General features: G+C 47.3%; 1 protein-coding gene across 7 annotated transcripts; it reads left to right on the top strand.

Moving 5' to 3' along the window:
- The first annotated feature begins 2,371 nt into the window (after nt 1–2,371).
- On the top strand, nt 2,372–14,806 carry LOC119148126 (protein mono-ADP-ribosyltransferase PARP12-like). Of its 7 annotated transcripts, XM_037387816.1 has the most exons (9): nt 2,373–2,728; nt 5,030–5,156; nt 7,662–7,779; nt 8,243–8,363; nt 9,416–9,506; nt 10,723–10,798; nt 11,561–11,691; nt 13,886–14,037; nt 14,473–14,806. In XM_037387816.1, exons 3-9 carry the CDS (start codon nt 7,720–7,722, stop codon nt 14,751–14,753), a joined length of 912 nt encoding a protein of 303 aa, XP_037243713.1. In that variant the 5' UTR covers nt 2,373–2,728; nt 5,030–5,156; nt 7,662–7,719; the 3' UTR covers nt 14,754–14,806. The 7 variants fall into 7 exon arrangements, with proteins under 7 accessions (XP_037243710.1, XP_037243713.1, XP_037243711.1 ...); XM_037387813.1 differs by lacking the exon at nt 5,030–5,156 and having other exon boundaries at nt 2,372–2,728; XM_037387814.1 differs by lacking the exons at nt 2,373–2,728; nt 5,030–5,156 and adding an exon at nt 4,040–5,005.
- The last annotated feature ends 1,131 nt before the right edge of the window (nt 14,807–15,937 follow it).

The following is a 15,937-nucleotide window of genomic DNA, read 5'->3' as shown; positions in this document are numbered from 1 at the left end:
CATAAGAAAAGTTTTCATTATTGGATTACTTCTGTTTACATTATTAATGTGGCAACATTACGTCCAGATAAAACAGCAGTTAGCTATTTCCAATCACTTATTTGTTAATATTTTCATAAAAGATGGGAAGTAGTATGCTGAGGCTCCTTTAATGACTGCTGGAGAGAGCAATATTAGAACATGGACCATTTTAAAACCTTCTTTATTAGGCATTTATGTACTTAGAGTAAAACCAAAGTACTGTTTGCAAACCCAGTGTAAAACCAAAGTACTGTTTACAAACCCAGTGTAATCTACTGGAACTTGTTAAAATTCACCATCAAGATTTGGAAATAAATAAGCTGGGTTTTTTTTCCCCAAGCAATTGAGATTTATTATTCTTGTTATGACTGCCTCCTGTTCCTGTGCTAAATTAAGCTGGGATAGCAGCAGCGTGGTTGCAGGGCTCACTTCCTCCCTCCTCTCTCACAGTTTAATTTATGAGCTGCTGGACATTGTCCAACAGGAAATCCAGTTGTACAGGGAAAACCATCACAACCTACAGGAGGAGAACGTACTGGCTTTAAATGATAGTGTGGTTGTGAGTGGGATCTGGAAATGTTTCCAGGCTCCCAGACATGGCTCGGTCCCTCCTAGCACCAGGCTTTGCTGAAGCTGAACCGCTGGCACACCTTTCCACAACACCCAGTGGCCAGGCCCTGGTGTGGGTGGCTGGGGAACCAACCTGCAGAAGACACTGTGGAACAAGATGATCCCCATCGCTCCAACATAGCCTGTCCACCCCCCTTTGGTACTTGTGTGTGTGTATTTTCCAGATCCTGAGGTAGAAGTGTGAGGCACTGCCAGCCTGGTCCCATGCTGCAGGACCCCTGTGCGCACAGTGTGCCCACACTGTTGCGTCAGTACTCATGCATCAAACCTTGGAGTGGTCTGAAATTGGAACAGAGCTGCTGTATGTCTGCAGATAGACACACAGAAAGAGTGAAACATCACTTCTATGTCCATTTTTTCTGAAGAGAAATAGGGAACAAGAACTGAAATTCCCTGGGGGGAAAAAGGTAATCCTACCTGCTGGACCATGGTTTCTTTATACATGATAAATCACTTGACATCTGCAGGGAAACCACACTTGGGTGCCTCTGCTGACTCTGCAAGAATATGATCTTGCAGGGCTATATATTGGATGCCTGCTCCAAGACCTGTCAGATACTGGAAACGCAGACAGATATAGTACCATGGTTATATTGACAGTTACAAATCAGAGGTTCAACAGCTCCACAGATGACATTCCAATTAAAAGTGATAAAAATAAAAAATACGCTGTTCAAATGGTATTAGTTTACAGTGAGCTCAAGTCTCCAGTTTGTGGTGAGTTTGTTTTTAGAGAGGATGGTATGCTGCTCCCAGCAAAGCTACGTAAACATTTTCTACCAAGCCAGAATGTTTTTCCTAGAGCTGATATCTCATGCCTACTCAGGCTCTTGGCTTCAGTTCAGAAAAGTATTTTACTAGAGAATTCACATATGCAAAAATGAACCTGTGGGACCCAATCTTATAAATCTCATCAGTCAAAAGGAATCATGAAAGTTGTGCAACTGTGGAGATGAGAGCCAGATACTATATGGAATCATAGAAGCATTTAGGTTGGAAAAGACCTTTAAGATCATCAAGTCCAACCGTTAAGCCAGGACTGCCAAGTCAACCACTAAAGCATGTCCCTAAGAACCATATCTATGTGTTTTTTAAACACTGCAGGGATGGTGATTCCACCACCTCCCTGAGCAGCCTGTTCTGATGCTTGACCACCCTTTCAGTGAAGAAGTTTTTACTGATATCCAGTCTAAACCTCCCCTGGTGCAACTTGAGGCTGTTTCCTCTTGTCCTATCACTTGTTATCTGGGAGAAGAGACCGACCCTCACCTGTCTACAACCTCCTTTCAGGTAGCTGTAGAGAGGGTAAGGTCTTCCTTCAGTCTCCTTTCCTCAAGACTAAACATCCCCAGGTCCCTCCATAAGTTCCCAGCTCCTCATAAGACTCCCAGACCCTTCACCAGCTTTGCTGCCCTCCTCTGGACACGCTCCATCACCTCAATGTCCTTCTTGCAGTGAGTGGCCCAAAACTGGACACAGTATTCAAGGTGTGGCCTCACCAGTGCCAAGTACTGGGGGACAATCACTTCCCTGGTCCTGCTGGCCACACTGTTTTGGATATAAGCCAGGATGCTCTTGGCTGCCTTGGCCACCTGGGCACACTGCTGGCTCATGTTCAGCTGGCTCTTAACCAGCACCCCCAGGTCCCTTTTGGTCAGGCAGCTTTCCAGCCACTCTTCCCCAAGCCCGTAGTGTTGTGTGGGGTTGTTGTGACCCAGGTGCAGGACCCGGCACTGAGCCTTGTTGAACTTCATACAATTGGCCTCAGCGTATCGTCCAGCCTGTTCAGATCTCTCTGCAGCCTGCCCTCAAAGCAGATCAACACCCCAGCCAGTACAGTGTCATCTGCAAGCTTACTGAGAGTGCACTCAATCCCCTCATACAGGTCATTGGTAAAGATATTAAACTGGGCTGGCCCCAGTGCTGAGCCCTGGGGAACACCACCTGTGACCAGCCGCCAGCTGGATGTCGCTCCATTCACCACCGCTCTTTGGGCTCAGCCGCTCAGCCAGCACTTTACCCAGCACAGAATACACATGTCCAAGCCATGGGCAGCCAGCTTCTCCAGGAGAATGAGGTAGGAAATGGTGTCAAAGGCTTTACTAAAGTCAAGGTAGACAACATCCACGGCCTTTCCCTCATTCACTAAATGGGTCATCCTGTTGTAGAAGGAGTTCAGGTTTTGACAAGGACCTGCCATAGCTTCCCACCTGGAAAACCAGTAATGGGTAATAATCAGAGGGCTGTACCAGACCAGAGAGTTTTCTAGTAACATCCCTCACCCAGGCTCCAGGGAGGCAGCAGATTCCCTGTGGGTTGCGTCTGATTGGCATGTCAGGCTCTCTGTTCCTCTCAGAGTGGAGTCACTGATGACAGCCACCTTTCTTTTTTTCTTAGCAGAGGCGGTTGTGATGCCTGGGGTTGACCAACTCTCCCTAGGCAGCCCCTCTAACCTGGACAGGCCTTTGCCCATATTGTTTTCCTGGCCCTCGGGTTCCGCACACCTATTGTGTAGGGGCACCTGGGAAGTGGGCTGGGAGGTGATTCATTTGCTGCCCTGAGCAGGGACCTGTTACCATTCCTCCTCACCTCTTAGGTCCTCTCCTGCCTGATGGTGAGAGGGCAGGGGAGCCTCCGCTTCTTGTGATGTGTCCGGGCCGTGCATTTGTCTCAGTGACGGTAGAGAGCGGCTCCAGCAGTCTATCTCCCTCTCACACTCCCTGACACTCCTTAACCTTTCTCCTTCCCCTTCCAGCTCTGCCACCAGGCAGAGCAGATCACCCACCCGGGTGCCCTCCGGCAGCAGCAGCAGGCTGGGGCACTCCCTGCGGCCATGACTTGGGCCCTGTGCGGTTACGTGGGAGCCATCTGGGATGCCACATGCCTTCTGGCACTGGCTTTTGGCTGAGTGGAAACCATAGCTCAGTTTCTTCTGGGAGAGTGATTTCCACAGCTTGAGCTCGCCTCTCTAAGCTGTTAGTGCGACTGCATGGCGACTGCCGTGCCATGCCCCAGCCGTTGCACTCTCTGGGCGCTGCTTTCATATGGGTGGGGGTTTGGCCACCTTCACTCCTGGTCCTGCATATGCTGGGTCAGAGCTGCCGCTTGCCAGGGCCTCAATGCTTCCCGCCCTGGGAGGAGGGCCGGGGCACCCACACTCGCTCCGTGCTCGCTTTACAGTTTTGCCAGTTCATGGAAAGCTCCCCATGGTCCCCTGGTGCGATCCTCCGCTCTGGAGCATGTCTGCCGGAGTAGCATATGGGAGATCAAAAGTCAGTCAAAAAAGGCTAGAGGAGGAAGAAACAAAGTTCAACTTCATAACCTCATTTGTGGTGGTGTGCTTTTTTTTTTTTTTTTTCTCTCTCAGTACTATGTCTATAAAATGTACTCAGCGCAACCTTTCCAGAAACTAAACCAGAGATTTATGTGTTTCAGCAATACTGATCTGGCCTGAGTAGATCATCAGGAAATAAAAATGTTCTGGCCAATTCAGCTGAATGCAATTTGTATAACAAAAATACCCACCCCACAACCAAAAAGTGTTTGCATCTGAACAAGTTTATGTACTTAGTACTATTTGACCTGTTGTTAAGCGTTATGCTTCAGAACACAGCTGGTAAACTGTCCGCCTTTAGACAGAAAGGCTGGAGGTCAGAGTGGAAAGCTCCTAACCCTTCTCTGATTTCCGTGGGGAAGAATGGAATAGAGGATCAGCCTTCAGGGTAAAGGAATACAAATACAAATTCTTGGGAAGGTGCAGAGCTCTGTGTGGGCTGACGTAGCCTGCCCCACAGGGCTCTGTGCTCGGTTTGTGCTGGTTTGGGTCACTCCGTGCAGCGCTGCATGCTGCAACCCTGCTGAATGGTGTAATAACCAATGCAGAGAGTGTGCTGAGAGATGCACCCGCTTTCTGTGTTGAGATTTGGGGTTTGCTTTGCAAGGCAATGCCAGCTTTGGCTTTCAAAGAATGATGATCGGCAGAAGCTGCTCCTGGCAGGAATCTTGAAAGGAGAAGGTCCTGAATACCCCCAACCACTGGAAGGAGGGGAGGAATTGGCACAAGCTAAGTGCTGGTGCATGATGACAGGAACCAGGCAGTAGGGATAAACGATGCCAGTTTGTAGGGATGTTGATTTTACTGGTGCATCTGCCAAAAACATCAGCTGTGCCTGGCCGGTCTGCAGATGCGCATGCGTAGTATGGCGCAATAACCAGAAGGAAGTGTTACTCAGCTCCGCTTTCTAAGGGTCAGTGGCTAAGCGGAGAGGCATCCATGATGTCCCACGGAGAGAGACCCTGAGAGAGACAGCGAGGTACAGATGTGCAGTTGGGAGTTCATGAGGAGCTATCACAGGCCAGTTGTACTTTTTTTCTGAAGGTCTTACTGCAGCTGGGGGACCTTTCCCATGTGGAGCAAGGGTTCAGAGGGCTCATCCAACTGGCAGGCACGTGGCTGGTGCCCTCAGCTCCCAGGGGTGGTGACTGAGCAGCCTGATGACATGACTGTGAGTAGGGCAGCTGGGAGGTGGCGTGTGCCGGGCTCTGGCAGCTTTCCTGGGGTGCTGCTGAGCTGGGAGGGAGGCAGATGGAGAAAGCTGGGGGTTTCATAGCTTGTGGGCTTGGCTATAAGGTCTGCTGGAAGGATACCTGCTTGCAGTTAGTCATATGGTAAGCTGCACTTATATCTTCATTAATTCGTCCTTTCTTCTATGTGAGGGAGAAGTGTAAGAAAAAAGGTGGCATGAGGTTGCTTTTAACGTATAAAATTCCTTCTGTATAAAGTTATTCCTCTGGAGATATAAAAAGCAAATTTACATGGTATCTCTCAATTGCACAAGACCAGATAGCAAAATCTTCAGTAAAAGGTGAAGATCTGTCTTGCTAGGTAATTTTTTTTCCATCTGCTTTGTTGTTTCACCTCTGTTTCTTTCTAGTTGGGGTTATCTGGTAAGTGGAAATTCCCTTCCAGGAGCAGAAATGCTGACAAGTGAAAGTAGGGCACAACTGGGCATTTTGGAAAGCCGATGGGGTTAGGGCAGACTGGGAGCCCTGGGTACTGACAGGGGAGCTGGCAGGGGTTAGTATCCATCCATGGAGTGGCGAGAGGGAACAGGGATGGGGGAGCAATGGAGGAAAGCTGCCTGGAAATATCATCCCACCCTCCTCCCCCGCTTTCCTCTCTGTTTATCTTCTGCCCCTCAAATCCCACACTTCAAATCCACAAACTTCAAATTCTTCTGCCACAGCAGCAGCAGCAGCAGCACACTGCTGTGCAGAGGGGAGAAAAGGGACCACCACATCCAAAAAAATCTCCCAGAACTGCTGGATCTCATGAATCTCCTGCAGTGGGATTTGCAAGTAAATTAAGTGTGAGCATTTTTCTAGGAACAGGCCTGGCTGGTGTTACTGCGTACAAAGAGCACCCATGGTCTGAAGGCAGTGCTGGAGCAAGCTGAGGCTGTGAAGGAGATGTGGGTCCTTCCTTGCTCTTTGTTCTGGCAGTCCAGGGGCTGCCAAGCCTTTGTTTGTGGACCTTTGTACTGTAACCAGCTCTGTAAGGGAGCTCCTCCTATGACGTTTTCCTCTGACTAGCCTGCTCTGAATACCCGTGGTCCCTGCCAAGGCATGAAGAGCATCAGAGCAGGATAAATGATCATTTTCAGTTTCTGTTTGAATAGGGTGCTCAAATTCTTTGGGTAACCCTGAGTAGCTCAGCCACAGACCCTTGCAAACTCCATGGCATGCAGGTGGGCAGGTCTCAGCTGTGTCTGTGTGCTTCACGATAGGGAAATGTTGTAGGAGCAGCAAAGTGATGAGATGCATGGAAAAGCATTGGCTGGGTCCAAAACTGGGACTTTCAAAGGAGGCTAAAGCACTGCATCAAGCAAAGTAAAATCCTCTGAATTGGAATTATTGGTGGCTACCTGTTTCAGCTTCGTCTCTGTGTAGGTACTGTGTTTCCAGGGTAGACTGCAGAGCAAAGACTTTGCTGGTAAGTGATTTCCCCTGCCAAAGGAATTTGACACCTTCTCCTCAACTGGATACAGAAGAAAGTAAGACAGAAAAATTCATGAGTTGAGAGGAAGACAGGGAGATCACTGATCAAAACAGACTTGACTTGGGGAAACTTAATTTATTGCCAATTAAAATAGATTTGGATGATAAGAAACAAACCCAAAAATTAGAACACCACCTTCCCCTCATCCACCTTCTTCCCAGGCTGAAATTCACTCCTTCAGTCCCAGCTTTTCTACTTCCCCCCTGCCTCCCACCCACAAGTGATGCAGAGGGGATAGGGAATGGGCGTTGGTCTCAGTCCATAAGAGTTGCCCCCCACCACTGCATTGTTCTCAGAAATTTCCCTCACTCCAGCATGTCTCCTTTCCTCTGGGCTGCAGTCCTTCAGGATAAACCTGCTCTGGCATGAGCTCCTGCCCATGGACTGCAGCTTCCTTCAGGGCATGTCCACATGCTGCAGCATGGGGTCCTCCATGTGTTGCAGTGTGGATATCTGCTCACAGAGGCCACCCCTGCAGCCCCTGCTGCCAGCACCTGGGCACCTGCACCCGGTAGAGTACCTGTGAGCATCACCTTTGCTTTCACCAGTGCCCTCTGAAGACGTCCTGACTTTTGCAGCTGATCACACACTGCCTGAAAGCCAAATCTTATTCTTATTAGCCAGGTGGCACTATTGGCCTTCCTATAACAAGCCGAGTTTATTCTGTCAAGTTTTATTTTCTTACAATGTGTATTTTAGAAAGATATATTTTAGAGAAAAACAGTGACCTTTGTCCAGCCCAGAGAGGTCAGGGTCATTTCTGTGGTGCTTACCATGCCACATAAATGTACAAACATCAGTTTATTTGTTCTGGGCCAAACATGCACTTCCCAGGTTGGAGGGGTCTCCTTTTCTGAGAAGCAGTTAGACTTCTAACCAGACCAGGGATATCACATAGTGTGACAGCTTTGGAAAAGACCCATACTTTAATGTGGATTTCTCTTCTGATTAGGTGTTGGTCAGCTCTTCTGCACCTGTGGTATCTTCTGACTCATCCACCTGCTCCCAAAATGGAGTACACCTGGTATTGGCTTGATGATTCTGGGCACTGGATTGAGTATGGGGAAAAGGTGAGATCCATCTGCTGTCCATGCCAAAAGCTCTTGTTAAGCCGTCTTTGGAGAGTTATTTAGGGCACGTTGTTCTGCAGCTGGGGTGTTGCACACGCGCTGCTGGGTGCCCTTGCAGTGCTGCTCTGATGCCCTGGTGGGTTTGTCTTCTTAATTTTCCGTTCATCAAAGCAGTACTGCTACTCTGTGAAAGCATTCAAAGGCCTGGCTTTGAAAGTGGGGGCATTTTCCAGAGATGACAGACACCTTTTGGCTGAAGCTGACACACAGGCTGAAGGCTGCTTGGTTGCTGTTGCTACAAGCAGCTGTTCTCTGTGGGCTACCCCTCTCGCTAAAGAACAAAATGCTTGAAGCCTTTAAGACTTAGTTCAAAATGGCATTCAGTGATACAGGCCGGGGAAAATACTGCTTTTTCCCCACAGTGTCACCTAAACCAAAGACTATTTTCTTGTTCTTTCTACAGCATCCGGATCACTGCTCTGCCACGGTAACATCTGCAGATCTGGAGAAAGAATTTCTAGCTGACCAGAAAGGCACTGTGTTATTCACAACTGGTTCTCAGATGTATGAGTTAGACTTTGAAGGTGAAGTAGCTCCTTATTTTAAGCCACTTATACAGTGCAGCAGGCTGTAAGGCAGCCTCCTTCATGCAGGGTTCTCACCCTGTGTCTGGGTTTCTTTGAACAGGTCTTTTTCCTCCTGTAAGTTTTCTCCAAGCAGAACTTGAGCAGCATGTACATTTCTCTGCAGTTTTGAGATACCCTGCTCGAGCTTCTAGACTTGCGCATCTATAGCCAAAAAAGCATCTCTGACAATGTAGTATATTCAGCAGAAGAGCCGACTGTAAATATTTCATGGCATCTGGCGTATGCATTTGGGTTTATACAACTAAAGAGGAGGAATGAAAAAGGAAAAAAAAAAAAAAGGACTGAGAAGTCAAATGGTGAAGAAGTGAGCCCATGATAGACGTCTTGCAAACTACTTATGCAGTGAGAAAGCACATAGGTGCAGCAAAGGAAAATTTAGGGCTGATTGCACAGAGAGAAAAACGGCAAAATGAGAAATGCTTTTTCTGTTTCTGATTTACCCATCTTAAAACTCCCGTTAGCTTTCCAAACTTTAAATCTGTTTCCTGGCATGAATAAAGAGGGTGGTGTTTAAAGGAGGAAACAATGGATAATTAGCTATGTCACACAGCATGTGCTCTGTGATATTGCTGCAGGACCAAGAAGGGAGGGCAGACTTTCCTCTTAGCACCATGTAACAATCCTGTGCTGCTAGGAAAGCTAGATTTATGGCCTCCATCGTATTGAAAACTCTTCCCTGCTGTAGGCCTGACATCAGATGTGGTTTTCTCTGGCCAACAGCCTGGATGTGAATGCATGTGCAAGTGCAGTTGGTAGTTGACTGCCTTTGAGCTTCACAACCTATGCTAGCAGGTGGCTGGCCTTGCTGATCTCCAAGCAGAGCAGCACAAGTGGGAATGGTTTTGAAGTATGGGGTAGGTGTGGTAAAGGGAGCACCTTGACGTGGTATTCGGGGCTACCTCTTGCTTTGTTTCTTTTTTAAACATATAAGGGTATGTCCCTGGACAATAAATTATCTAATTATTGAGTCATTGTGTTTTTATTTCAAGACATGGTCCAAACAAATTTGACCTATGGAACTCGAAGAAAAGTTGCCCGATGGCCAAAATTTTGGTCCTCTCAAGGTGGACAAGACAGAAGGTAATATACTTCAGAAGAAGATAATATATTTAATAATGTCGCTACCTGACAGCACCTTTCTGCTAAGAATACCCTCAGTTTTAGAGTTCTTATATTCATGTTTAGATACCTTTTGTTGACTGGTTTAATGGCAAATTTTGTGGTGACAATATTTGTAAATTATGCAACGCTTCTGTGAAGCGTGCTGAAGGGATGTTTGGTGGCAGTCTCTGGCAGCTGTGAAGGACCCCTAGAGTAGTTTTATTCTCTCTGTGAGAGCAAGGCCACATAGGGCTGACACAACTGTGCCAGGGATTTTTATTCCTTGATTTATACCCCAACAGTACTAAACAAACTGTGCGCAGAGTAGGAGCATGAGACTGCCAGTCCCAAGAACTGTGGAACAGATAGATGTCATCCCCTGAAAAGCTGAGGACAGAATAAAACACAGAAGCAAATCCCTCTAAATGAAGTAAACTGAATGCACTTATTTGGGATACCCTATCTTACGGCTTTTTTAAAGGAAGTTCAGCTTGGCAGAATTTGAGTATGTCTGCTGTAGAAGTCAGTTTTGCTACTGCTTTATTTTAGAAAGAGCCACCTTTGCTTCAGAAACTCACTAGCAGACGGTGCATTTGAAGCTAAGCGTTCAATTTAAGGGTCAGTTCAACCAAGGGTGGGTTCATTCAAAAAAAGGGAGACAAACTGTAGCTCCTGAATGGATGCTACTGCTTCTGTTGCCTGGTTTAAGACATGCATGCCAGGAGGGCATTAATGCTGGAAGTTGTTGAGCACTGACCAGTGAAGTAGTGCCTGCAGGGCACAAGCCTCCACCCGCAGCCTCCTGACAAGCTTGATCTTGGACAAATAGGGGCAGGCCACCCATTTGGCCAGGGATTTAGAGATGAGTAGCCACATGGAGGGAGAGGGCTCGCACTCCTGTTTCCTAGAGGTTCAAGCAGCACACATGGAGGGCTAGCTGGAACAGTTGTACAAACCATTCAGCTAGGAGCATGTTACTCCTCATTTGAAGCTCTCCTATCAAAGTCTTGACCTGCCAAGAGATGCATTAGTGCCACTAGGACGTGTGTGGAAATCTAAACTGGAGGAAGGGACAATGGTAATGTGGAAACTAAAACAAAAATAAAAATCCAGTGATAACAGTGGCTGGATCCTCTGGAAGAGGGATTTAGTTAGGAGTATCGTGGACTGACTTGCTTCTTTTTCTTTTCTGCAGCCAAAACATGACTCTGTCATGTTCCATCTATCCTCCACAATGGGACCAATCTGCACTGCCTGATATTGGGTTCAAGGTATGTCTTTCCAGCTCTCCAAGGGGTAGGGCAAACCATGTCCTGTACTGATTTTTCTGAGAATGTGACCCAAGGCAGTTGAGATATTCCTAGTTTTTAAATATGTCTTATAAAATAAGAAACCATGAGGTAAACCAGCACTGAGAGTTTCACATTCAGAATAGACCTGTGTCTCCTGGGAGGCTCCCTGAGACCCCCTACATAAACCATGCTGGATAAGAAAGACCCTTTTCTCCACTACGGGTCTGACCTGTCCTTTGCACTCTCCCAAGGCACCTGGTCCTCTGATAAACTGGACGAGCTGCATCTTAAGGGGGTGTGCCAGTATTTCCTCTGTTGATTTGAGGCAAAATATTATTTGCTGTGTTAAAACTAGGGCTTAGCCTTGCAGGGAAGACGCTAGAAGGAGCTATAATGTCAAATTAAGGTGAAACTGATATTCATTATTCTCATAGCAGCATGAATACTGCTGTGCATTTCATCTTCAGGTTACTTTGAAGTAAAAGTAACCTAGATGCAGAGGTGGGTCCACCGAAGGAAGCTCGTTGGGATTGCATTCATCTCCCTCAGTCAGTGCCTATGCTTCCACATAGTGGGTGAATGTGAAGGTGGGGAGAGGATGGTTAACTGGAAAGACAACAGAAGCTTGTGATTTTACCGGCAGGACTTTTCCCCTGATGTGAGGAGGTTGGTGAGTCCTTTGGACTTTGGGAGTTGTTGCTGTCAGTAATACATTATTTATGGTGTTTCCAAAATTTTCAGTTGGTACAGCTCAGCTGCACTTCCCATGAGTATGGAAAAATTAAGAGGCTGTTTGAGAAGACAATGAAAAATTACTGCATCCACCAAATGCAGAGGATCCAGAACCCCACACTTTGGCAAGTTTTTCAGTGGTTTGTATCTATTTTATTTCATTATCCTTATGGCAGCAGAAGACTGGTATTTCCTGATCTATTGTCCTCCATACTAGCGTTAGGAGTCGCCAAATCCAGCAGCCCAGCAGAGGTGAGCCTGCCGTGTATCTGTGTGCCTGTGTCCGGCTGGTAGTGAGGTTCAGCACATGCTCCCAGTAGGCACACACGCACAAACACACACATACACACAAAAGGTATGAATAAGCACACAGCTGGCCATGAAACTCAACACAGCACAGCACTCATGCAATCATAAACAGCACCAATGGCCTCATCCTAGAATCCTAGAATCATTTGCATTGGAAAAGACCTTTAAGATCATCAGGTCCAACTATTAACATGGGACTGCCAAGTCCACCACTAAACCATGTCCCCAGGACCACACATCTATGTGTTTTTTAAACACTTCCAGGGATGGTGATTCCACCACCTCCCTTGGCAGTCTGTTCCAACGCTTGACCACCCTTTCAGTGAAGAAATTTTTCCTGATAACAAATCTAAACCTTCCTGGCAGGACTTGAGGGCGTTTCTTCTTATCTCGTCACTTGTTATCTGGGAGAAGGGACTGACACCCACCTGTCTACAACCTCCTTTCAGGTAGCTGTAGATAGCGATAAGGTCCCCCTGTGATCATCCTGTTCCCTTCCTCCGGATGGCTGGGATGCAAGCCTTTTACTGGAACATATGTACATGCATGGGTCCCTCTAGGGGCTGGTCTTTAGACTCTCAGCCTACCAACGCGCTGGCCCCTGGATCCTCTCATCTTCAGTTAGGTTCTGCATACACACACACACACACACACACACACATGCAAGTGAGTTGCTATAGATTTTATGATGTCTTCACCATGAAAGCCTTGGCCTGGACCTCCTGGTCCCTCTGGTAAGCAAGCTCAGACCTTCTGGTCTCTCCAGCATCTGGCCAGACTTATGACTCTTTCAAAACCTGACTCCCAGGCCAGCTACCCTCCTCACTGGCTGTTCAGCCTTATGTTGGTTAATGATCACATACTGACACACACCCCCTTGTTTGCTGTCATTACTGGTGCTATGGATGTATAGCTCCTGTGACCGAAGGTCCTACTGCGGTTGCTGCACCCAGACCCCCATACATGCGCATGCACACAGGCTGGAAGGTCCATCACCCAAGTAAGAGTTAGAAATGGAGTTTAATGAGTACCCTATCAGGGCAGACTGTGCTGATCAGGCATAGGGCATGGTCAGACAAGTCTACTGGCCAGTCCTTTTTACCCCCTTATCTCTCTGTTTTCCTGTGTTTGTTCCTCCTCAGACCATTATGACCCCTCCCTTCTCCCACCTACAGTTCCTCTGTTAAACATCCCATTACAAGTCCTGTGCAAGCCCCAAATGCTCTTCCCCTCTGTCCCATAATAAGTCCTATATTCTCATCGACAGTACCCCCCTTATGTCTGTGAGCTGCTCTGGACTCTTTCCATTGCTCACGGTGCTGGTTGTCCCTTGGTTCCTGGGGCTGAGGTTCCCCTGGGGTAACCTTAGAAGTGGCCGGGGCTGGGGTTCCTCTCTCTGTGATTATGCTGTTGGGATTGTCTCTATGCTTTTTGTCTGTGTGGAAATGAGCCTTTTATCACATAACCTAACAGGTTGTGTGGGGGCTTCTTGCTAGTGTTATTCAAAAAGAAAGTTCTTTTCCTTCAGCATGACTGAGCTGTGGTATCTCAGATTTATTCCTTTTGTTTTAGTGTCGTCCACATAGGAGTTTAAAAAAAAAAAAAAAAGCAGACTTTTAATGTGATAAAGATAGGGGTAAAGATGATACAGTCTGCTGTGGCTTCATACAGCTCAGTTTTATAACCATATTTAAGCATTCAGGATTTATATAACCTGGGAACTGACCAATTCCCAGTCAAGTGATGTTTGTCTCTCTACTCTCTCATGTGGTATGAAGTTGTGGGTGACACAGTCCATAGCAATGCTGAGAACTTTTTGTTTTGTTGGAAGGAGCCAGCTGTGCAGCCGGGTACCAACAGAAGTGCAAAGCAGGCAGTAACCCCACTGAGAGCAGTTTGTGTCACTGTTCCTCCATGACCCAAAAGTAGGAGGAGCTGAGTTGGGAAATTGTCCTTGTTTGAACCAGGGTAACATGTCATTAATTTCTGTTTGGTTGGGGTTTGGGGTTTTTTTTTTGTCCCTAGGCAAAAGGAGCAGATGAAGAAGCTCAGTAAATCAAAATGGGTGGATGAGCGACTCCTGTTCCACGGGACAAGTCCATCCCACGTGCCTGCCATCTGTGAGCAGAACTTCGACTGGAGGATCTGTGGGACTCATGGGACAATGTATGGAAAAGGTACAAGTGCATAAGTGTGGGTTCAGAGGCTGTAGCAGCATGGGCTGCAGACCCCAGCCGGGCTGGTGGGTGGGTGTGAGGTGATTGACTGTCCCTGACTCCCGCACTCCTGCCATTAGGGCACTGTCAGCTGCGTGCATCTGCATTGCTGCAGGCAGCATCCACAGCAATCCCATTTTTGGAGGGGCTAAACCCACCCCTCTTTGCCTCAGGTTCCTGCTGTTTAGCAAAACTCTTGGGCAGGCAGGACTGGGAGGTTGATGGCAAGAAGTGGCTAGAGCGTATCGATGCTTTAAAATAAGCCTATGTGGAAACACCTGGCAAGGATGGGCGTAGAGCTACCTGGGCCTGCGAATTTCTGGCTGCCAAAGTGCTGATAGATGTTTATTCCTCAGCTGATGTATTGTCTTACTTGTGGCTTTTTCTGGTCCCTAGGAAGCTACTTTGCCAGAGATGCCAGCTATTCTCACAAGTACTGTTCCTCTCATAGTGGTTGCTACAGCATGTTTGTAGCTCATGTTCTTGTTGGAGACTTTGTTCAGGGAAACCCAGATTACCCTCGCCCTCCACCCAGAGCCGTTAATTCAAACAGACTTTACGACAGCTGTGTGAACGACCCGACAGACCCTTCCATCTTCGTCATCTTTGAGAAGCACCAGATTTACCCTGCCTATATCTTGGAGTACAGCAGTGGGGCCCAATGTATGATCCTGTAATGAATGGTGGAACCTCCTTTGAATTTACACGGAATAAATTACACTTTAGTACATCTCTTTTTAATGTTTGTTCAATTTTAATAGTAGCTTTAGAACATTTTGTACTGCAGTGAACCAATATCCAACCCCTGAAGGACTTTGGGACGCTGCTGTTTGGTAGGTGCTATTCTTTTGCCAGCAGAAAGTGCTAAACTATAACCCCCCACCTTATCACTAGCCTGGGATGGGGATGTACCTGCCTTGTGTACCCTGATGCAGTGACACCTACTGCTGGCAAAAGTGGCACCACTTGATTCACTGATATAGTCACTCAGGGATGGTTCCTGCCTGTGGTGTTGCTGATGTACCAAAGTGAGACTGGGTGAGGACTGTGGAAGGAGGAAAGCCAGGATGGTTTGTAATTAATCCTGGCAATTAACTTTGCTTTGTTTCCTGGTCACATTGCTGACACTTCTCACCTTGTTCTTCTATGTCAAGTCTGCCTGTCCCTGTGACACCCTGTCCTTGCTCTATCCCCACCGGGTTTAGGTCAAGAGAAGCGGGGATACCACAGCTGCTGAAGTTAGATCCCCACTGCACCATGACATTAACAGCATGGAAGTCTGCGGTGAGCTGAATAATGGCACATGGCAGCATCCCACCAGGGCTGCAGAGCCAGTGGTTGCAGCATGAGCAGTGAAGTAAAGGAGCTTTGTGGCTGCTGGTTGGTGATGGCTGTTTTTAATTGCTCTGCTGCTGCCTGGCACTTCTCCAGGCAACTGAGAAGTGCCCCAGTGGTGTGTGCTCCGACTGGGATGGATGGGTGAAAGCTTGGATGATGAACATTGTACTTGAAACTTGGTGGATGGTGGGATAACATTTGGGATGACTGATAGCATGGAAAGAAAAATTAATCATAGAACCATAGAATGGTTTGGGTTGGAAGAGACCTTAACAATCATCTAGCTCCAACCCCTCTGCCATGGGCAGGGACATTTTCCACTAGACCACTCAAAGACCCAATCAACCTGGCCAAATATTTTAAATAAACTTAAATTAATGGTTTACTTTAAAACAGTCTTGCTGTTTAAGCTGTTGCAATTCAGAAAAGAAGTCACAAGTGGTTCAGTTATGCATGCTATGAGTGGGAGGAGCCAAGAGTAGGGGTGCGTGTAGGATCTCATCAGCTTTCTTAAAGCTTGATA

Source organism: Falco rusticolus, chromosome 5 (genome assembly GCF_015220075.1).
Source record: "Falco rusticolus isolate bFalRus1 chromosome 5, bFalRus1.pri, whole genome shotgun sequence".
NCBI lineage: Eukaryota > Metazoa > Chordata > Aves > Falconiformes > Falconidae > Falco > Falco rusticolus.
Note: the sequence above shows the minus strand (reverse complement) of the source record. Positions and strands in the feature narration are given on the sequence as shown.